This window comes from Colius striatus, chromosome 3 (genome assembly GCF_028858725.1).
Source record: "Colius striatus isolate bColStr4 chromosome 3, bColStr4.1.hap1, whole genome shotgun sequence".
Lineage (NCBI taxonomy): Eukaryota > Metazoa > Chordata > Aves > Coliiformes > Coliidae > Colius > Colius striatus.
The window spans coordinates 75,164,791-75,188,966 of record NC_084761.1 but is presented as its reverse complement, the minus strand read 5'-3'; the positions used below and the strand labels follow the sequence as shown (position 1 = coordinate 75,188,966).

The 24,176-nt window shown below is 41.2% G+C and overlaps 1 protein-coding gene across 5 annotated transcripts in view; it reads left to right on the top strand.

Moving 5' to 3' along the window:
- Positions 1-660: 660 nt before the first annotated feature.
- Positions 661-24,176, top strand: part of FAM114A1 (family with sequence similarity 114 member A1) — a 40,692-nt gene continuing 17,176 nt past the window's right edge. For 2 of the 5 annotated variants that reach the window (XM_061992873.1, XM_061992872.1), the window contains exons 1-6: positions 1,062-1,304; positions 2,691-3,043; positions 4,368-4,455; positions 20,783-20,896; positions 21,058-21,164; positions 23,189-23,323. In XM_061992873.1, the coding sequence (XP_061848857.1) occupies positions 1,235-1,304; positions 2,691-3,043; positions 4,368-4,455; positions 20,783-20,896; positions 21,058-21,164; positions 23,189-23,323 (867 nt within the window). In that variant the 5' untranslated portion in view covers positions 1,062-1,234. Of the gene's footprint in view, positions 721-1,061; positions 1,305-1,488; positions 1,572-2,690; positions 3,044-4,367; positions 4,456-20,782; positions 20,897-21,057; positions 21,165-23,188; positions 23,324-24,176 lie in introns of those variants that run through there. The other 3 variants (XM_061992874.1, XM_061992875.1, XM_061992876.1) reach the window with 3 other exon arrangements.

Genomic DNA, 24,176 nt, shown 5'->3' with positions numbered 1-24,176 from the left:
CTGCAATCCACTTGCTCAACCAAGTATTTCCCTCGTGGCTGCCGGCACCCAGTGCTGACAGTAACTTACTGGAGGTGAGTGTATGCAACTCCCAGCTTGTTTTAGCGGCGTTTCCTGTAAACACTGACAGAAAGACGGTGCAAATGGCATCTGAAAAGCGAAATCTCAGTTGTTTAATTCCACAACCGCACACTTCATTAGGTGGTTTGCAGCAGCTCGCCTAACTTTCTACAGAACAAAAAAAGAAGACGCCAGCTGAGTGACTAGACTGACATAACTAAAATGCCTCAGTATGATCGTTATCACACGAGCGCTGCCCAATTTTGCCCTTTTGTCGTCTGAGTGAGGAGGCGAGGGAAGCCAAGTCGTGCCCTGTCCCCCCTGCCGGGAGCGCTCCGCGTCCCACGGCCCCCGGTCACCCCGCGCCGGGGGCCCTGAGGGGCTGTAATGGCGGCCGGGGCAGCTCTCGGCTGGGGGATGCGCGCTGCCGCCCCGGCCCACAGCCTGGGGCCCGTGGACAGATAGGGAGTTAGCAACAGGCAGCCGCGTCAGAAGAACGGAGGGAGAGCGCGGTAGGACAGTCAGTCCGCCCTCCTCCTTACGATCCGTCCGGCCCGTGGCTGCCGGGCCCGCTCTGCCTCCTCCCCCCGCTGCTGCCGACGTGGCGGGGCGGGGAAGGGGAAGGAGCAGGGGGCGCGCCGGCGCGGGCACCGCCGAGTGGTAAGGAGCACAGCGATTTCTTCTTTTTCTGACGCTTTTGTAACTGGCTGCGGGCTCCTCACTGATAACGCCACCCTGCAGGGGATTTCGAAAAGAAAAAAAAAAAAGGAAGGAAGGGGGAAGCTGTGGGTTTGAAGGAGCGGCGCCCCGGCTGCTCGAGCGGCGCCCCGGCTGCTCCCGCCTCGCCCCGGCCGCGGGGGCAGGTGGCGCCGGCCCGAGGGCGCGTCCCTTCAGCGCCCCGCGCCCGCGGCGGCCCGCGGAGGGAGAAGGTGTTGCGGCCGTCAAGCAATACGGAGCGCGGTGCTGCCGGACGGAACAAGTAGCTTGATGGAGGGCAGTGGTTCAGTAGAGCACCAGACCTCTACCCTCACGGAGCCGTTGATCCGCGTCTGCGGGCACCCGTCAGCGGCTGGGCGCTGCCATCGAGGCCGGACGGAGCGGGCCTCGGCGCCTCCCTCATGAGCTGTCTATAGAAAGGAATTCCCTTCGGGCGGAGTTGTCCGAGTTGATTTCGATGAGTATAGATAGTTTCAAGGATGGCGGCTTGACTGATGTCTTAGCCCCGGGTCAGGCATCTGACACAGGTGATTTGCTTTGCTCCTGTAAGGAAGGTTTATCAGACAACTGCAGGAACCAGGGTCTGAGCGGTCCTCAGAGATGACTTGGTCCCACAGAATTTCATGAGCAGATATATGTATGATCCCTTAAACGTTACACTGCTCTTGCATATTTTCTTACCCAGATCTAATCCTCATTCAATCTGTACAGATTTCACAGGTTTGAGGAGCTTTGTTTCAGATGGTGGTATTCCAATTACACAATTTTCTTTAGGTGATGCTGCCCATCACACAGTGAGTACTGTTAACACAATGTCAACATTTACCTACGCTAAAGCATTTTATAGGATTTTGTATATTTATAATGGAAACCTGCAAATACTTGTGGCAAACACAAAGATTTTGACTTGTAAATGCATGATTTATAAAGATAACTAAGTTACGGTGTAAGCTAAAGTGATAAAAATGGTGCCAAGTGGTTGTTTGTTTCTTGTTCAATGATTTCAAATGCTATTCTTGGAATAGTTCAAAGAGTTGATCTGTCTACACTGAAGTTAGACAAATATGCTGTTAAAGCTACAGATGTCCCTGATTCTATAGACTTTAATAAAATACACTAGTTTAAACACATGCTTCTCAGGCAGATTTCTCCTAAATCCCAGTTATACTTTGCTTTTTTGCCCCTTTTATTACCTACAGTTCTTCAGTCTGTCATAGAACCTTCCCAATGGATACAAAGTGGAACAGACTGCCTAGATGGGTTGTGGAGTCTTCTCTGGAGACATTCGAAACCCACCTGGACGAGTTCTTGTGTTACCTACTCTAGGTAGTCCTGTTCTGAGAGGAGGTTTGGACTAGATGATCTTTCGAGGTACCTTACAACCCTCAAGATTCTGTGAGTGCCAGGCATACTGTTGTTGCCAGCTGGTGGTAGTAATCACTGTGCAGGCGTCCTTTTGGACTCTGCCAGTTCCACTCCTTAATCAGCTGCAGAGCTTCCTTAGTGGCCATTTCTTTCCCTTCCTGGATCCTCAGCCCGATGACTGCACAGTGGTGGGAGATACTTGGAAAGTTACATTGGAAGATAAAGAATAAATAAGAGAAAACTAGTTTGTAACTTACAAAAAAAACCACAACCAAACAAAAAAACCCCAGAAAATAACCCTGTCTCATGCAAGCTTACCTTGGCTTCAAAATCACAGAATGAGATCCTGTGAGGTGAATAGAGTATTCAGAGTATCATTGTGATACCAATGCCAGCATGATATGTGTACCACCAGGCTCCGTACTTCAGGGCCCTTACATGCAAGGGTGTGTTGTTTTCCAGCAGTAGCTTATGGTAAACGCCGCATACTTTATGGTCATTCAGATGTTTATAGAACCCAAAAGACTTGATTTATTTTCTGTATTCAGAATTTAAAATGTCGGAAGACATACATGATGGCACCTCCCCATCTGAAGAAAAACCTGAAGTGGTGGCAATGCCCAGCAGTGAGATATTGCCTCTGGAGTCAGTACCACACCATGTGGAAGCTGAGATCTTGCCTGAATCTTCACAAGATGAACATGGACCGGCCACCCAGAGTGCCAGTAATAGACAGGAAGGAAATGTATTTATTAATGAAAACCTTTTGACTGAAAAAATACCTGAAAATCTACCTTCTAATGGAGAGGCAACCGAAGACATGCCCACTGAGTGCAATGACACTGTAAACCTTGATGCAGAACCTGAATCTGATGAAACACTACATGAACAAAATAGTCCAGTGAGTAATACTTTCTTTTCCATAAAAACCGTTCCCTCTTTGCTTTAGAAGGACAAAATTTTGCACAATGTGCATACTGTTTTTCAGAAAACGGGACTATGTATAGAAAACCTGCATGGGAATAAAAAGAAGTTAAGTTGTAACCTGAAGCTTTTGGAAACTAGGAATAGTTGAATTTCTCTTTCCAATTTGATATTAATTTGATCTTTAGCGTGGTTGCAATAAAACTATGCCAGAGCCTAAATGCTACTAAGAATATGGTCCATTTTGTATAGATAGAATGCTCCTGTGATTTGTTATCTGGCTTTTTGTACAAATCTACCCCATTCAGTTCACAGAATGAACCTAGAAGAGGACAGAATTTAAGCTGCATATGCAACACTGAATCATGTACTTATTAATCTTCCAGTCATTAACTTTACAGAAACAATGTATGTTTCATGAGGCTCAGTAAAACAGCCAGCAGTTTTTTATTTTATTCTAGGTCAGTACTTTTCGATTCACAATCTACAGACCTTTGGGAGTCCCTTGAGTAATTGCAGTAAGTTGAAACTAAGAAAAGCAACACTTTTTTTTTACAGTCCATACAGCATCAAAATCCAATATATGTGATATAGCTGAAGATGTTCTCACCTCCACTGAAAAATTTTCAGGCATACACAAATTGGAAGAGGTTAAAACATGTTTTAGTCCCTTCACCAGCAATCCTCTCCATGGTGATCTGTATACTGCACAGTGCAGAGCTGTGTTGGGATGCTTCAGCGTTTGGTTTTAACCTGATTATGTAGGGATGATACCTTACTGGAGACCTTCTTGAGACAACAGTTTCTTAGTATGATTTAAATAATGGAATTCTGTTAATTGCTTAGTACTACACATTAGTGTAAAAGGTGGGCAGCACCTCCTCTGGTTGTGTTTTTATTGAACTCAGTCGTTAGAAGTTCCCTGTGTGCATCTTCAGGGTTACACTGCTGAGGAGACCTGGGTAGAGAATCCTCTGACTCTGGCTTCTGGTAGAACTCAAGAAGGAGATGTCTTCCCGCCTTTCCCTAATAGCAGCCCTAAGAAACTTGTATGGCTTTATAGGATTAGGTGCCAGAAGAAATATGAGGAATCTCTAAACATATCCCGGGAGTTTTAGGCACAGATGATCTCAGCTAAGCTTTCCATTATGTGTTCTTCTGCACAGAAACTTGAACTCAACATAATGCCCGATCTGTCATTTATTAAACGCTTGACTTTGTTGCCTGGCAGGTTCTTTGTGTCCTCCTGCCTTTGGAAAACATGAATTTTACACAGTGAAGTACTGTTTTTCTTCTTACAGGCCACAGACTCCTCATCTAAAACAAGTAGATGGGGAGCTTGGGGTACCTGGGGAAAATCTCTCCTGTCATCGGCTTCTGCCACAGTGGGTAAGCGTTCAATATTTTTAATATGTCATTAGACACATCAATGTGTGATCTTAAAGTTTTATAGTCATTTTTTGACTCTTATGCTTGGCAAGTGTGATTTTTTTTTTAATAGGAAGAAGAGCCTTTCTAAACTGTCAAAGCACATAAATATTTCTTGGAGTCAGATTATGGCCAGGTTACTAGGCCTGTTAGTGGAGTTAGTGAATTACCTCTCTGTGACTTTTTCATCGAAAGGATACATAATCTGATAAAATTCCTATCAGCCAAAGGCTTATGGCTTCTGAAGTCAAAGCACTCCAAACCAGATATGTGCATATGCATGTTTGTGCTTTATACACTGTGACTTCTATCTATACAATATGAAATCACTTCCTGTAGATCATCCCAGCTTTCACTGACACCCAGGGAAACTGTCAAGCTATCACGCCAGATTTCAAAGAGTAGAACAACATACTGAAATGTGAACCCTGTACTCTCATTCCCACTAGTACTTCAGTAGAGTATGTCCTTGTGAAGACTTGGTAAAACTTGGTCATTACACATTGAAAACTCTGAGACGAAAAGCAAAGCATGCAAATACCTAGTTACCAGTGGGAAATAATTTCTCACAAAACTGTGTACTAAGCTCTTAACTAATCAGTTCTTATAGAGGATCGACAACAGCATCAAAAGATGAACCTAGGAATTAAAATGAAAATCAATTGCTAGTCACTAAAAAGAACAGATAAAACAGAGGTGCTGGTTTTATGATCCCATGTAAGGCTAAGTAATTCTCCTTATCCTCCTCTGTTCCATGGCCAATGGAATATTGCTATCTCTTTTACAGGGAAGGAGGAAACTTCCCCCATCCTCTCTTTTTTTTTTTTTTAACACCCACACTGAAGAGTTTGCAACTACTTTTTCTTTCAGGTGATCCAACCAATTAACATACCTAGCCAAACTTAGAATGGGTTTCTAGGATGTCTTTAAATTGACATAAGTGAAGGTTGTTGCTGAAAGGAGCAGGCCTGCCTTGCCCCAGCAATGCCTTCCTTCTCTTACGCTAACAGCGGCCTGTAACACGTAGTAATGTGGGGAGATGATTTGTGGGACTGATTTTGAAAAGTATATATGCAGAACTGGATCAAATATTCAGCTGGATCAGTTTGCAGTTCCCTAATCTGGCTCACTATTTGATGGGGACAAGAGCAGCTTAACTAGCTGTGGAGCTGCATAAGCATTGTCAGTTTGCATTAAACCTTAAAGAAGTTTAACCCTTCTCTTTTAGACTTGAAGAAAGGTCCATGTGTCAAAAAGTTTTGGCCGTTTTTTCCCCAGAACTATTAGTAGATTTAATAAAGGGTACTGCTTTCACAGACTTCACAGGCCTTGCTGCTTTTTAATTCTCAGACCATTGTAACAACAGCATTCTGAAAAGAATTTGGGTTAGCGTAAATGACTGAAGAAAATGAATGTGCATAAAGGTAATTTTACTGTTGATCAGTTGGAACTGTAATGCTGATGAATTGTTCAGTTCTTTTTTTATAGTTGTTATACCAGATTCCTTGGAACAGAGCTCTTTGAGGTCATTCAGGTTCTGCCTATGAGATAGCCATATTTATATTATGTTCAGCTTTTGCAGCAAAGAGTATGCTATCAAATGCCCACTCTAATGTTCTGAGTAAGAAGATTGTTATCAAACAGTTAGTATTGTTGCAAGCTTACAGTGGCAATCTCACGAAGTCTTCTTTCACTTGGAAGTCTTGACCTTAACTGAGCAATCAGTGTCACAAAGAATATACATTTTCTGTGGGGCAGAAAGGCTACAGATATTTGCTTGCCCAGCTGACATGAGCTTGCCAGAAAATGATGAATGATGTTGGAAAAAGTGTGGGAGACGAACAAGATGATTCTATGATTCTGTCTTGTTATTGTCTAGTAAGTAAATGAGGCATACATTCTTACAGCCATGTGTTGTTTCTGTCTATAAAACCTGCTGCCAGCATTGATCTCTGTGGATTTCCATTGACTTTTCAATGGTGTAGTCTCATTTCTATATAGGTCGTTATATCTTGGCTCATATCATTAAATTAAAAATTCATGCTTAGTTGATACTGTCTTCATAACATACCATTTATACTTGTATCAGTATCGTAACTGCCTTCACAGAGTGTAAATAAGTGAACAAGTTTGTTGTCTAGGCAGCCTGAGCTGGTGAGGTGGTGTGATTTTGGTGTCTATTTTGAAGAGGCTTGTCATCACCACTATTTTTTTTTTTCTAGAATTATTATTTTTATTTATAAACGAGCACAGTTGGAACAGGTCAAGTCACCTAAAAAGAAAAGTTAAAAATCATTTCAATTCTCCATGAGAAGAGTTACACACTGAAGGCCCATCTACTATCTAGTGTCTGGCAGTGACAAAGAACAACAGGGAAAGAATGTAAAACTAAATATGTTAAGCAGCATTTCCCCTGTTTTCTCTTCCCATTTCCTGGAATCTATAACTTAGACAGACTTCCCAATCCTGGGGTCAGGGTGGGGTTGAGTTCCCATATTATTATTTAATAATTTTGGGTCTAACTTTTCACTGAACTTATTTAAAAAAATAGACTTTGACTTAAGCAGAAATCAAATGTACATTCTTCCATGTTTATTGAACCCAAGGTAACTTGGAAGGCCGTATAGATAGTCTTAGATCTATTCCAAGAAATCAATGCAGCAGGTAACAGTTTCTGTTTCTCAGATAGAGGGCTTATTTCCTAGTTTTTTGTTATGGAATTTCATGCTTGATCCTGTGAAGTATCCACTGTCATAGACAGGATGCGGGACTGCATGTACCATGTATCTGCTTCAGTATGGTAATTCCTACTGAGAGACAGTGAGAGAAGAAAAATTAAAGCTATTGGGACTTTCTACAAGCTTACTTCATGTTCTTAATTATTTATGATTCCCCTTCATATTACTCCATTTAATATCGGAGTAGTTCAACTAATGCTTCATCTCCAATTCTACATCAGAAGGTTGGTTTGCTATGATCCAGTTTATTTTATTGTTGCTTATTCTTTCAGTGTAGCAAATGTTATAAGTAAAGCTGCTTTCTTGGTTATTAGGCTTATCAACAACATGTTTAGTATGTGATTTTTTTGTTGCTCTGTTGTTATCTTTGTACAGCATAGCTGCTTGTCTGGTTAAATACAATAAATACTATTCCATATCTTTGAAAAAAAAGTGGTACTCTGTAAAAACAGCAGAAACAGTTTGAGGTGGACTGGATAACATCTCAAAGACCTAACCAAATACATTCAGCTTTTAACAAATAGTATCATAGAACAGCCCAGATTGGCGGAGACCTTGAAAGACCTAGTTCAGGCTTTTGTGGGAAAGGGCACCTTGATGAGATTATCTAGCACTTTGTCCAGTCACATCTTGAAAACCTCTGCAATAGGGACTCCACCATGTCCCTGGGGAGGTTGTTTCCAGTAAATGATTATTCTTACTGTAAAAAGAAAAAAAAATTCCTTTCTGTTTAAGACTGAGCTGAAATGGTTGTTCCAGGGATTGTGGTTTCATCATCCTTCTAACTTTCGTTTAGAGCTCCCAAACAGACGAGTGTTTTTACTGCATGGCTATTTGTTTAGCATAGCTGAATTTAGTTTCTAATAATAAGGTAGTTTCTGTATAATTTGTATCTTACCTCTCTTCAACTAACTCTGGACATATAGCCAGTGATTGTTTTGTCAATGGCTTTGTATTCTTACAGAAATATCTGTAGTCTTTCAACTGATTCTGACATTATTTGAATCAAGGTCTTCACCACGAGGCAGATGTGATACTCATCTACACAACAGAATCAGTAATGCCTTCGGATGAGTAGCAGTCACTGCCTGAACCATGTCAGACATCCAGCCTGACACTAGATGTCACACTAAGAAAGTTATTGAATCAGCCTCATTCATTAGGTGAATTTTGTTTTTAAAAGGTGCAAGAAGTTTGATTTCACTCCTTTATGGAACCACAGTGGTGTAGATCCAGTGAAGCAGTTGCTGGGATGATGTGATCTATATACACAACTTGTGCTTATTGTCAACATTTCACCCCGTTCCTTTTAAGTTGTACTTTTTTAGTAAATCAGTAGTTAAACCATTGAATCTTTAAGTAACAGTGTTGGTGTAACTCTGCTTTAACAGTGGGTTTCCATTGCAGCTAAGCCAATGTAATGGCTAGCACCCACTGAAACATGCAGTCCTGCACCTGTCTTTTCTTTGCATGTTTCCTCCTCCTCCCTGTGTCAGCATTTAATGCTCCTCTGAGTTCCTGGTGATACAATTCAGGAAGCTAAACAGACATAAGGATAAAGCTAGAGGATAGAAAAATATCTTTTCTGCCTTCTTAAGTTCCTTAAATCAATACATAGAGATGAGTGCCAGGGCAAGCTGAAGGGACAAATATGGAACATGGAAAGAATAGTTCTGGACATGTTCCTATGCAACCTGATCTAGATGAACCTGCTTCTGCAGGGGGGTTGGACTAGATGATCTCTAAATGTCCCTTCCAACCCCTACCATTCTGTGATTCTATGATTCTATGATTCTATGAATAGAACTTCCCATGTAAGTACCAAGAAGCCATTAGGTCAGTTTAGCTGTAACAGCAAACCTTCTACCTCCAGGACTTCAGTGAAGTAAAATATATTCTTAGCCTGTACTCCAAGCTTGTGACTTCCTTTTTTAAAAACAGTTTATATGCTTGAAAGCTTGCCTGTTTAGGTTTTTTTTTCCAACTGAGCTATCTGCTTCATGAAAGTTACTACCTGCTCCTACAAGCTTTGCCTTACATATGCTGTATTGTTTGTATGGATGAATTATGGCATTCATAAGGTGCTTAAGTGCTCAGCAAGCTGCATTTCCAAGCAAAGTCTGTTCTTTATCATGCTATATGCATGTGCTTCACTCCAGGTAAGTCTGTGGATTTTTATTGCCAGTGCCATTGTAAAACTAACATCGCTCAACACCTCTTACACAATAAAAGTAATAATAAGTAGAACCCAGGTATTTAATTTATGTGGCCTCTGAAATTCATAAGGCTGCTTAATGCATCTCTCTTGTGCATTGTTTGTAATTAAAATTCTGCTTTCTTGATTATTTTGTGCTTGTGTAAATTCCTCATCTAGTTCTTCACCTGGTGGAGTAGCACACATAAATATCAGCCAGCCGTAGTTTTCCCTAGTCTGCTGAAAACCTTGTCTTGTTGCTCAGTATGACAGAATGAAATGTCACTTACAATATCGCTGTGTTCATGAGCTTGGGTATTATCATGTATGGGAATGTGCAGTAATCAGCATTGCATAGCTTAAATTGTAGTCTGAGTGGAACAGAAATGCAAATGCTGCACGTAATAGCATCTGAAGTATTGAAATGATGCGAATGTCTTTTCCATTCTCTCTAGATACTATTCCCCTGTTGTGAAATTAAGAATGATATAAAAAGGCTGAGTATTATCCTTGTAATTTATGTGGTGATAAAAAGGACAGTTAATCTCTTCAGAAAACTTTTTTTTTTTCATTGCATAAATTCAGATGATTAAGGGAAAAATTATTTGGGGCCTGAAATCACATGGTGGTAACTCAGCTATTTTTTAAGTAACACTTTACAGCTGCTGTAGCAGCACACTCCTTTTTCACGGACTCGCCGAATGGTAGGAGTTGGAAGGGACCTTTAGAGATCATCTAGTCCAACAACCCTGCAGAAGCAGGTCCACCTAGGTCACACAGGAATGTGTCCGTGAAGGTTTTGAAGACCTCCAGAGAAGGAGACTCCACACCCTCTCTGGGCAACCTGTGCCAGGGCTCCACGACCCTCACAGTAAAATAGTTTTTTCTTATGTTTAAATGGAACTTTTTGTTTTCCTGCTTCTTTCCATTACCCCTTGTCCTGTCACTAGATACAAGAGAAAAAAGGGATGACCCAACCTCCTGACATCCACCATTTAGATACTTGTAAATATTAATGAGATCCCCCCTTAGTCTCCTGTTTTCTAGACTAAACAGCCCCAGTTCTTGCAGCCTTTCCATCATAAGGAAGATGCTCCAGTCCCCTGATCATCTTGGTGGCCCTGCACTGGACTGAATAATGAATGCAAGTGACAGATGGAAGAGTTGTGGACATGCTTTTGAGGATGGCAGTCACATTTGGTCCCTTTATGTCTCCGTAAAGGGCTTGTGATCTAGAAGAGGTTGAGAACCAATCATCTGTTGTAGCCTTTATGCCTGTTGATATTATTAAAACCTTTTACCAATAAGGAGATCTGAAACTAGTCTCAGTTACTAGCTTAACCAAAGTTATTACTGTTTTACAGACTGGATAGCACAGGTATTGTCAGAATCTGACCTGTGTTTTTATTTTAACAAGGAAGAGAATTTTTCTAGTCTTTAAGTGAATAAAGTGCCTCAAAGCAAGCACAATGGAGTCCCAGTTTTTACTGTTTAAAACCAAGACCATAGATGGCTCTTCCATGTATCCGTAATTATAGAGTGGAGTGATTCCTCCTCAGCCATCTTGAGATTCCTGAGTTTCTCAGTCCATGTCAGATGTTAATTTAAGGCCTCAGTGTTCATCTTTAGCTTGAAACAGATGAAGCTTCATTCATCTTACTAGGCTAAATTTTGATTGGTTGTTCATCAGAAGTACCCCCTTTGGTACAACACAGGTGAGAAAGACTGTGTGTTAGCCAGGGGCAAAATCTCTTCCTCTCTATCTGCACCACTGAAGCAGGGAGTCCAATTGCGTGGGAGTACTGGATTGAAGAAGAACAGTGATTCCACAGTTAGATTTCAGATATGCTGAACTGCCCTCCAAAGGTGTCTGTTGGCCTCTTTCAGCCCTGCAGGGAATCCAAAGCTACTAAACTGGGCAGGTGGAAGATAAGAGAGTCTAAAGTGAAGGGGGATTATCTGACTAAAGTGTTTGTGAACAGCTGTAATCTGGCCTTGGGCAGATCAGGCAAACTCAAAGGCAGGCCACATGTTTAGGTCCTGCTTGCAGGGCCTTTTCAAACAAAAATTTCCAGCTAGCAAGATGAACAACAATATTCTGCTGAAACTGCCAGCCAGCAGAAAGAAAAGAATGCTGTAGGCACAAAAAAGCAACAACTCAGGGAAAAAATAACTTTTTCTTCAAAAAGCCTGCAGCTAACAATACCCGTTGCATAGCTCTGCTGTTACAGATGAGTAAATGGAGGCATCAGAGGTGTTCCCAAGTTTATAGCATCAGCTGAGTTGCTTTACCACAACCCAGTGTAACAAAGCCAGTGCAAGTTTTATCTCTGTGTAGGCTTGTCTCCCATAACCTCTTTTATTTCTGGGCCTTTTGAAATTACAAATATTTTTTATCTCCAAGCCAGCATGTGCTTCTGACATGTTTGTGCTTTATGTGTGTATCTAACAGTTGTGGTCTCCTGATCTCATCCTTTCATTGTTGTAGTCAAACATAGATGCCACAGCTCAGTTCAGCAAGTATTTTCTTGAAAATATGACCTGAAATATTTTCTTACTGGTTCAGCACATGTAACCACAGCCCTGAAAACATTGCCTTTTTTAAAGTCTCTAAATACGAGTGCAGCAACTGTGTGCTTCCTTTTCTTGGAATTAGAAACTTGTCTGCAAAACTATGAGAACCAAAGTACAGAGTATAAAAAAATTAAGCAAGTTTAGATACCAAAAAAAACCCCAGTGAAATTATTCTGAAAATCCGTAACTTTCTCACACAGTTAATAAGAATTTTTTGCTTAATGTTCATACTTAATTTTTTGTGTAATTAGAAGACACTAATATTTTGTTAGCAAGTTAAGTCCTTAAGAAAAATTAAGTCAATAGAAGGAACAGAGTTCTTTTGCTCATTTAAAAACGTTGTGAGCAGGAGAACTAGAATGTAGACAAGGGGTAATGGGATGAAGCTGGAACAAAAAAGTTCCACTTAAACATAAGAAAAAACTATTTGACTCTGAGGATGAGGGAGCAGTGGAACAGGCTGCCCAGAGGGGTTGTGGAGTCTCCTTCCTTGGAGGTCTTCAAGACCCACCTGGATATGTTCCGACGTGACCTGATCTAGGTTGACCTTGCTTCTGCAGCGGGGTTGGACTAGATGATCTCTAAAGGTCCCTTCCAACCCCCTACCATTCTATGATTCTATGACATGAAGTATCTGTTCCATTAATAATAGTTATTTAAGGGAGTCCCAAGATTTTGTTAGGTAAGTAATTGACTCCAGAATCTATTCATGCTAATAGAACCACTTAAAATGTGCAGGAGACTAGGATTAGACAAAGCAGTACACCACTCTCCAGTGTCTGCACTGGAACTGACTGTACAGAAGGTAAGAAGTGGTGCATAACCTACATTTTGTAAGATGTGAGATAAAAGAAACAAAGGTCATACATTCTTTAGACAAGTAAAAGCATCTATGTGCCTAGTCTCTTTTTTTCAGTGCAAAACATCAGGACCCCATGCAGCTTAAGCTGTCACATAAAAAAATCACTTGTTTCTGCTCCTCTGTTTCATAGGAGACATCTGTTCTTTGCATTCACCTCCAGATACTCCAGTTTTCTTGTCTTTCAGTATTGCTGCTTCACATATGTTTTCTTGAGTCTATTTATTATTGAATTCATTGAGCACCTGATGTGCAACATGTTGTTGTTGTGAAGGCAATAATCACTCAAAGACGTAGAGGGTCTAAGTAATGCACGTGCAGAGACGTACAGGGGCAACACAGTACAACCACCAGAGTTGACTCGAAGCCACCCTTCCTTTGCTAGCTACCTCCTTATATGCTGCTTCTGCCCATGAGATCACCCAGGGCCCAATTGATTAACTTGCAGCACCTGTTTCTGAAGTAGCATGCCAGCTGCATTAACTTATCCCTACCATCTTTATTCAAGCTGGCTGGTCCAAGCTACGTCTGTGCCTACAATTCCCCCCTTTTTCTTTTTTGAACCAGCCAGCCTTTAGCAACACATTTCAGAATTAAAGGTACATGAAGAAAACATAAATATTTTTACCCATGGCCATGAGTTTACAACAAAAGGTCAATAACAGCTACATCGCTGAACAATACAATACAGAAATCCATAAAGTCAAAATAAACAATCTGATATGTGTTGGTAGGAGGGACGCACACTGGCAGGAAGGGATGAGGTCTTGGTAGCTCCACTGATATTTCTTTTTCCTGATGTAGTTCTGGACTTTTCTTCAGATCCTTTAGCATGCTGATCTGTGAGCATTATCAATAAGATGGAAGTATCTCTTCATCTGTTGGTCATCTTAAGTTCTTTAATTCTTTTATAGCTGAAGGAATTTACAGCAGCCTAAGTGGTGCCACAGTTGCGAGGGTTTACATTTTAATAGAGTGATGGATTGAGGGTGGATCACTTGGTTCTTTCCTCAAGATTGTTTTTTCCATTGGTCTTACAGTTAAGTCCTTTCTGTTGATGTGGCTTGATCCATTTTGCCGGAATCCATCGGGGACCTTGATCTGTAATGACACAAGCATAGCCTCTTCCCCACGTTAACAGATCTGCAGGTCCTTGCCACTCTCCAGTAGTGGGATTCTTATACCAAACTTTAGGTTTGTCAGTAAAATCCAAATCCCGACTCATTTGGGCAAAGTGTGTTAATGCCGGTGGTTCATTCCGGTTTGCCACAATTCTGAGATGATTCATTGTATAAAGGGCTTTCATTAGTCTGTCTTGAGGACTCACCCCCTCTTCCCCCGTTTTTTGTTTTTCTAGAAGGCCTTTTAAGGTTTGATGTGTCCGTTCAATAATGGCTTGACCGGTAGAATTTCCTGGGATACCAGTAGTATGTTTAACACCCCATAAGTTTAGAAACTTACGTGTTTTACTGGCTATGTATCCCGAGCCATTATCAGTTTTTATCTCTCTTGGAACACCAAGGACAGCAAAGCAACTCCTCCAATGTCTTATGACGTCTCGAGAACTGTCACTGGTTAAGGCTGTGGCCCAAACCATGGCTGAATAAGTATCAATAGTGACATGTATACGTTTAAATCGCCCAAAAGGAGCATAGACAGTGATATCTGATTGCCATATACCTAATGGTGCCAGACCCCTGGGATTGACTCCTACTCCTAGGCCGATCTGATTCTGGCATGCAGGGCACGTGGAAACAATACCCTGAGCGTCCGATATGGTCAAGTCAAACTGCTTCGCCAGCATTTTCGCACTTTGATGAAAAAAATCGTGCGATCTTCGGGCTTGAGAAAATTTGTCAATTATTGGCCCCGTAGGTATCAATAAAGGAGCTGCCACTATCCTGTCAACAATTTCATTGCCAACTGATAGGCCATCTTTTAAGCCCGAATGGCTTCGAATATGTCCAATATAATAAGCAGTTTGCCGTTCATTTATCTGATGCCAGAGTCTCAGAAATAAGTTATACAGATTCTGATTAGAGATTTCTTTCAACAGCGCTCTCTCTAATCGAGTGACAGCATCGACCACATAGAGGGAATCGGAGATGATGTTTAATGGGACGTCTGACCATTTCTCAAAAGTTTTAACTACAGCCATCAGTTCCAGCAGTTGAACTGAACTGCCTGGGGAGTGGACAGTTAGATTTTGCCATTTTCCATTTTCCCACCAAACCACTCCTGCTTTGGCTTGGATCTTACTGGCGTCAGTAAAAACAGTCAGGCCTTTAACGGGTACTGCTGATCTCAACGGCCGGTCTTCCATTTGAAATTTAACAGAAAACAATTTATGGGCCGGATAATGATTATTTATAGTTCCTGGATAAGACAATAAGGCCCACTGTAATTCATCAGATTGTTGCAGTGCCCAGTTCAAGAACTCATCTGTGAGAGGAACGAAAATGACGTCTGCCTCAATCCCTGCTATTTCCAGCAGACGTTTCCTGGCCTTAACTATTATTTTTGCAATTGCCTCAAGCCTCGTGGTAATTGTTTTTTGTAAATTATATGGCAAAAATATCCACTCCAAGATCCTCAATGGGTCTTTCGCTACTGAATCCCATTGCATCAAGATTGCCATTACATGCTGGTTTTGACTTATCACAGCAATGTTAATTGACAAGTCAGGATCATATCGGTGACTGTAGTTATTGACTATCTTGCTTCCTATTTTTTCTATTGCTTGGATTTGCTGCCGAGACAGTTTTCGTGCACTATCAGCCTCTACTGAGCCCTTTAACAAAGGCATTAGTGGCACAAGATCCTCATTTGTGATACCACATATGGTTCGTACCCATTGGATATCACCTATTAGCTTTTGAACGTCTGTTAAGTTAGCAATATCTGTTTTAATTGCCACCTTCTGAGGATAAATGCGCGCATCAGTGATAATATTACCTAAATATTTCCAAGAGGCGTGCATTTGTACCTTCTCTGGCGCGATCACCAACCCGGAGTTGCTTAACTGTCGGTTCACTTCTTGTAGAATGCGATGCTGGTCCAGGTCTTTTCCTGCAATCAAGATATCATCCATATAATGGTAAAATAAGACACGAGGGTATTTTTTGCGCAGAGGTGCCAGCGCCCAGGCAACATAAGTTTGACAAATAGTTGGTGAGTTCTTCATTCCCTGAGGTAAAACAGTCCATTGATATCGTTTTGCTGGCTCTTGTTTGTTAATTGATGGTACTGTAAAGGCAAACTTCTCACTGTCATCCTCATGTAAGGGAATTGTGAAAAAACAGTCCTTTAAGTCAATCACCAACAGGGGCCACTCTTTTGGAAGCATTGCAGGAGAGGGTAATCCTGGCTGTAAAGCACCCATGTCCTGCATCACTGCATTAACAGCTCTTAAATCATGTAACAGCCTCCACTTCCCTGATTTTTTAGGGATAGTAAAAATTGGTGTATTCCATGGACTGGTGGATGGTTTAATATGACCCTTCTCTAGTTGTTCATTTACTAATTCATGAATGTGGGCGAGCTTTTCTTTGCTTAGCGGCCATTGATCAATCCAAACTGGTTTATCTGTTAGCCAAGTTAACTTCAGGATTGGTCGCCCATCAATGGCCGCCATTAAAAATTTTCATTTGACAAACGAAAGCCCATTTGGCTTAAGGCGTCTCTACCCAAAAGCCAAACTGAAGTATTCATTACATAGGGCCTAATTTGCACACATCTATTCTCTTCGCCCTGTATACATACCGAAATCAGGTCTGTGCTAATTTTTGTCATCTGTATTCCTCCTACTCCAACAACAGGGGTGTCTAAATTCTCTAAAGGCCAGCTTTTTGGCCAATAGGATAATGGCACAATAGTAACATCTGCTCCCGTATCCAGTAATGTGTTGTACCCAACCATGTGTTCACCATTTGGATGTTGGAATACAACCGTCTGAGTGGGCTTTCCCTGTGAAAGCGGCACCGCCAGTCTTACCTCAGGTACTCCAGTGGATCCAAAACCACCGTCTCGACGCTTACGACTTCCTGCGAAAGGAACTTTAGCTCTGAAAGGAACTAATTGCGCTATTTTAGTTCCTTTAGGTATATGAACTGGTGGCTGCCAAACTTTAACCATTATTCCAATATTTCCTTCATAGTCTGCATCAATTACACCGGGGAGCACAAAAATACCCTGTCGAGAGGCCGATGACCGTCCTAAAAGTAAAGCACTTAATCCATAGCCAAGGGGTCCATTAACGTTAGAGGAGATAATTGTTACCTCTGTGTTGTGGATGGTTACATCTACTGCTGTTTCCACATCCACTCCTGCGCTTCCTGCAGTGGCTGATCTGAGGCCATCCAGGCAGCTCTTGGTGTTGAAGGGCGTTTTTGTGTCATCGCGCTCGCCCTTTTTGCGCTCGTCAACCCGTTTCCCTTATGCATTGTATGTCTGGCCACTCGAGAGCGGCACTCAGTGGCTCTATGGCCAAACTTGCCACATCTGTAACAATTACCATGAAATCTGCCATTGGACCCAGATGGCCTGGCGGAGCTGTTTGTCCATACCAATGGTCTGGACCGACATTGATTTTTCACGTGTCCTATTTTTCCACAGTTAAAGCACTTTGGCCTCCGATCTCCTTTGTGGGCTTGAACTAAAGGTTTCAATGCTGTTGCCATTGCCTCAGCTAAATGTGCTGACGATCCTACCCTAGAGCAGGCTTCTATCATGTCAACCAAAGTTGCTGTCCGCGGGAGAGCCTGCAGGATCTTTTTGCAGTCATGATTAGCGTTAGCAACTGCTAAGTGTAACCCTATTTCCGCCTTTACTTCAGCCGACATGTTTGGTATACGATCCAGAGCTGCTCTTAGGCGGTCTAAGAAGGTCATGAAAGGCTCATTAGGTTTTTGAATAATAGTTGTATATGAGGGAACTGGCACCCCCATATCAGGAACAATCTTAAATGCTTGACGTGCCAGTGTCTGTGTTTGCTGCAAGATAGCTTCATGCAGCCGGGCTTGTACCTGAGGATCAGCGAATGCTCCTTTACCCAGCATCATGTCTGCTGTGACGACTCGCCGCGGATCTCCCTGTTGTAAGTCCATGTTTTCCACCACCGTCAGATCAACTCTTTTTTCCCATTCAGACTCCCATAGTAATACCTGAGTGGGCTTCAGGAAAGTTTCTGCAAGCTTCCGGCAGTCAAATGGAGTCATTAACCCACTGGCGAAAATATGATCCAGTAACGTCTGAACGTATGGGTTGGACAAGCCATATTGCATTACCGCTTTCTGGCCTTCTCTTACCAATTTCCAATCTAAAGGTGCCCATTGTCGTTTTCTTTGTGCTGTTATTACTGGAAAGGCTTGCGGAATAAATTCGCCTTCGATTACCGCATCACGTATGAGGCCTCTCCATTTCTTAGCCGGATCATAGTCATCTGGACGAGGATCTCTGAGTACCTGTGGGGATGAAACTTTAATCTTTGTTTTGGTTAATTCATTAATTCGTTCCAACAGTTGATTAGCTGTTGCTTTTGGTTTTTCTATCAGTTCCTCCAGCTGGGCCAAAGTGTGTTTCATATCTTCTCCGTGTTGTATTAACTCTTCCTTTAATAATTGTCTTTGTTGATCTTCACTAGAAGTTGGGGGTGATGATGGCAGAGGAATACACTCAGGGATTGATGAGCTCAGGGGCAACGGCATATCATTTGTAAAACGTACCTTCCGTTCTCTGTTAGGTACTCCTTCAGGTATAGCAGAAGGGTGGGATGGGGCAGGATGGTGAAGGGTGGGTGGGAGGGGAGGAGAAGCAATGTGTGTATTCGGCTCCTGGAACGGTGCTCTAGGGGGTTCTGGGGGAGGTGGGCTCACATCCATGCTCTCCTCTTCCAGAGGTGGAGCCGAGGGTATTACAACATTATCCCCTCCGAAGAATCTCTGAGTATTTTCTTCTAGAGGTGGAGCCGATGGCACTATAAAGTCACCACCTCCAAAGAATCTTTTAGCATCCACTGGGAACGCAGATGGTGCAGCAGCTTCTGCTTTCATGGCAGCAGCGGCAGCACGCTCAGCTTCTAGCTGGTGTATAATGGATGATACCAATTTACACAAGCCAATAGCATTATTCAACATGTCTCCTAGCTTTTCCCAGTGTCCTTTTTCATATACTTCTTGGGGGGAAGCAAAGAGACCTACTTCCTGTCCCCATCTTACAAGCCTTAGCAAAGGCTCTCTTTCATAATTGAATCCTTTTTCCGCAAGGATATGCTGGAGGGTGTCAATAGGACTTTCCTCTTTGCTTAGCATTTTTCCCATTATATCAGTTTGCTCAGATTACTTGCCTTTTCCAGCAGGAATCCAAGTGCTTTTCTGCCGAGGGTTCTTGATCCAACCGATTCAGCGAATCACGTCGGGGTCACCAAATGTTGTTGTTGTGAAGGCAATAATCACTCAAAGACGTAGAGGGTCTAAGTAATGCACATGCAGAGACATACAGGGGCAACACAGTACAACCACCAGAGTTGACTCGAAGCCACCCTTCCTTTGCTAGCTACCTCCTTATATGCTGCTTCTGCCCATGAGATCACCCAGGGCCCAATTGATTAACTTGCAGCACCTGTTTCTGAAGTAGCATGCCAGCTGCATTAACTTATCCCTACCATCTTTATTCAAGCTGGCTGGTCCAAGCTACGTCTGTGCCTACAGCAACACATGTGGAAATCAGAGAATCATAAATCTATGCTTTCCTTCTTCCTGCTCCATTTCAAATAGTTTTACTGCATCTTTGTTTAATGAGATATTCAAAAGCATAGCTGTATGACTACACACACACTTATATGGATATGTTTATTCAGTACACCTCAGAGCAAATGATTGGCTATTTTTCTATAGCTAATATAACTCAGAAAAGATACTTTGAGCTTTTCTAATAGAAAGTGCATACAATTATGGGAAACTATGGACAACATTTAATGAGTCGTTATGCTTGAGTTTGCACCTTAAATGTCTGCTTGAGCATCTGTATTAATGCCTTTTCTGAAATCATTTATCTGTTTACAGTTCAGTTTAAGGGAACAAAGCAAAGAATGTGAAATTGTCTTTAATACTTCTCAGAAGCAGTTAGGAAGATAGTTAAAGCACTACATATTGTCCTGCTGCTAGAAGTGATCAGCTTTACGTGAGAAGCAGTAACTGTAACTATACAAGAAAGAAATCAAATGGAGGTCACTGAAGCCACTTCATTTTGTAATGGAAAGAAATACTGTTCACCAGGTTGGTTGTTTACTTATTGCATGTCAGCTGATGTGCAGGACAGTGTTTTTCAACTACAGCTGATGCAGATCGGGAAGCTACTGCCTCCTGCTGACTACCAGGGAATCCCACCCTATCTGATAGCAGGGTATTACCTGTCCGTGGGATCCGCTGCTGTGAATCAACTCTGTTTAGAAAAGCAGTAAATCAGTCTCATTCTGTTGTTCATATAAAAATACTTATAACACACATTCTTTACACTAAACTAGACCATTTGAATAGAGAGGGAGTCACCACATATGTGTCAGGTAAAGGTGATAAAATCTCTGTAGGAGATCAGCTACCACTGGAACTGTTTATACTGATAGAATAGAATAATAGAATATTTAGCATTTTGAAAAGCGAGGAAGTAAGCTTACGTGTGCCACTGAAACAAGTTTTACTTTTCACAGCCATTGTAATTTGTATTCTATTTCAGCTTTATCATTTCTAGTCAGTTAATATACTGCATATATTAGGACAAGTGAATTATTAACCTCGAAAAAGATTAAGCAATTGAGGCAAGTTTAATAGTTATTCTGGTCATCATCAATCGTGCAGTACAAGAATACTATGAATTGTTAGTAACAACTTTTCCAGTCATATACTCTAAAATACTCTTCTGCTGCAGGTCATGGGATAACAGCAGTGAAGGAAAAAGCAGGAACTACTCTGGGAATTCATAACGCAAGTTCAACATCTTCAGGAGCAGCAGAGCCTCCTCCAGCTGAAACACCAATTACACGTGAGTTCAAGTTCACTGTAATTGCACAAAACTCTTTGATGCTGCCAAATTAGTCCAATTTACAAAATTGTAATATTTTGGTCACAGAATGCAGTTTACTGTAATTTGTGACTTGTAGAGTTGAAAGTATGTTGTAGCTTTTTTTTTTTTTCTTTTATTAGAAGCAGAAGATCCTCTAGACCAAAGTTCTGATGAGAATATTCCTTCTTCCCCTTCATCTGGATCTCGTGGCATGTTGTCAGCCATCACTAATGCTGTACAGAACACAGTGAGTCATTTTAGCTTTCTGCTCTAGTGACTCTTCATCGTTTGTAGGTGCAATGTCACCGTAGGTCACATCTGTTAAGTTGTAGGTCTTTGTAAAAACAATTCTGATTTAAGTCTAGTTAGAATCTCTTCCATGGCAAAATAACTGTATCAAATTTTTAAAAGCCAAAAGTCAAACACAGCTAAGTCAGTTAGTACTTTGACACGAGTTTCAGGGAAAAATATGGTCTTCTCCAATCCTATATAGAATCTGCAAATTCTTGGGAAATATTTTTGATGGTTTGGTATCATCGTCTTAACTTTTTTACAGGAAGTCTTTCCAGAGTAAAAATGATAATATTTCTAATTTTTGAAGGCAGATAAAATAAGAAAATACTCCATTTGCTGATTTCAAGACTTTTACTAAACTCTGTATTGTTGGTTCCTGGCCTTTACCTTCACCTGTCTATCTAGTCTTTCATTTTGTGTCAGCCTTCCCAAAAGGTAGTCTTGAGTGGAGACTCAGTGAGACAAAATATCTTATCCACAGTTCTTTCCCATTACACTCTCCATGTATTTTCTCAGTGTTGCACTTCGTCCTTTTTTGTGCTTCAGCTTTTGCAAAATCTTATACCGTACTGTTTCCAAAACAATTTTTGTGTCGTCTCCTTCCACAACGTAGCTTACACACTATTACCATAGCAAATATTTAACTCTGAGCTTTTCAGTGTGGTGTTTCTCTTGAAATTGTGAGACAGTTAAAGCATCAGGTAAAAAAACATAGAAGACTAACTCCCCACTGGGCACGGTTCACAAAGTGACAGATCTTTTTGAGTGCATATCTGGTTCACTCTGAGTGCCTCATCATTCTAATATCAAATATTTTGGGAGTAGAAGAGAATCCTATAGATTATTCTTGAGACTGTTGCAACAGACTCTGCAGCTTGTGACAGCTGGACATCAGTAAGGTTGCCTGAGCATTGTATAAGCTTTGCAAAGAAGAGAAATGGGCTCTTATGCAAACATATTGCGGCTGCCATACCACAGTGATGAGTGTCACCAAACAAGAATAATGATTTAAGGCCTCAGTAAGTTTCCTGTAATGCCATTTGAGACTTTGGTAGAGTTTTCCATTAATGTATCAGTTCCATCAGCATTTGAATATTTGGCAGATGCATAATCCAGGTTGAAATGGAAATCTTCAGCCAGAGAAAATTCTTCAGTGTACATAAAAAAATGTGAGTGAGGGCTGGTGCTAATATGAATCAGAGAATCATGGAGTCCTAGAATGGTTTTGAGTTGGAAGGGACTTTAAAGGTCATCCAGTTGCAAACCTGCATGGGCAGGGACACCTTCCACTAGACCAGGGTTGCTCCAAGCCCCATACAACTTGGCCTTGAACATTTCCAGGGATGGGACAGCCACAACATCTTTGAGTGCCTCAGCACCCTCACAGTGAAAAATGTCTTACTTACATCTAAATCTAATGTTTTCCTTCTAATCTAAATCTACTCTTTCAGTTTAAAGCCATTACCCCTTGTTCTATCACTGCATGCCCTTGTGAAAAGTCCCTCTGCACCTTCCTTGTGTGAAGACAGAGAAAAAAGCTGTGTTTTGATAGAGAGTTCCAGAGTCATCACAAGTGTCCAAATTTTACAAATCAGTTAGATAAGGCAGGGTTGTCCCATTCATGATGGACTTTGGCTCCATATTATTAATATCTAAAATATGTTCCCATGGACTGGGTGCCACTTCCAATGAAATTAAAGTGGTAATATTCATAACTTTTTTTATTGGCAACATTTTCTCCAATGCGAGTCTTGTAATTAACTAGTAATGTTTGTATAGTTAATTTTTTTCTGTTGGAAAATCTATTGAGAAGAAAGTAACATAATTCTGTGGATGTATCGATCCTGTTGTTAGTTAAAGCAGAGAAGACCTAGAGACCTGAATGTTCAAAGACGGTGTGGACAAAAGCAATGCTCTTTACAGTTCACGTTAGCATGAAGTGGAAAGAAAATAACCACGTTGCATTATTTTATACAGGGGAAAAGTGTGTTATCTGGAGGCTTAGATGCTTTGGAATTTATTGGGAAGACAACCATGAATGTCCTTGCAGAAAGCGATCCTGGGTTTAAGAGAACCAAAACACTGATGGCAAGAACAGTTTCTCTCTCTCAGGTTGGATTTATTTAAATACAGCTCTGTCAATGCAATTTCAGATTCTTTTTCCAGAATTTCATAAGCCTCAGGGATAGGCTTTATTTATTGCAGTAGATACTGGCTAAGCTTATAGAAATAAATGTTATGCTTTATATTTGCTCCACTTTCTTCTTCTTCACAGAACCACAAAAGACAATGTAAAAATCATCTTTTCTGCATAATCACGTGAATAATAGCTGATGTTAATAAGATAGTATATGTGGTGGTAAATCATTACACTCTGGAGACAAATTAGTGGTGTTTTGTAACAGCTGTAGATAAATATCTTCCAGCATAAACATCACTATATTATTGTCTTTGGAAATTAATATTGGTGTACGACATATGTTTCATTAAGAATTAAAGCCGTGAGAAGGTATATCCGAATGTCTGTCTCAACTAATGGTGCCCTTACACAGTTGTGACTCTCATGTTTGAGAGTTCAGAGACATGATTAAAAACAGAAGTATAAGGGCTAGTGTCCTCCAGACACTGAGAGGAGGGAGGCTGTGGATACCAATAGATGTTGGAAAAAACCTTTCATGTTACTACATGTTTACTTCCTTGCAGAGTGGAGTAAGGTATTTTTTCTTACAAGAATATGTTTCCTGTTTTAAGCGTTTGTTGATGAAAATGTGAACAGACTGATAACAGACTTGACTCTTGTTAAGGCCCACAGGATTAAAATGAGCTTTTGAGAACACCTTCCTAAACAATATGTATGAAATAACACATAAAATCTGAGGAAGAAAAGTGACATAAATGAGTTCTCATGGGTCATGTAACACAGTGCTTCCTTTAAAACTTTGTGAGTGATCTTTTGAAGGTGGAA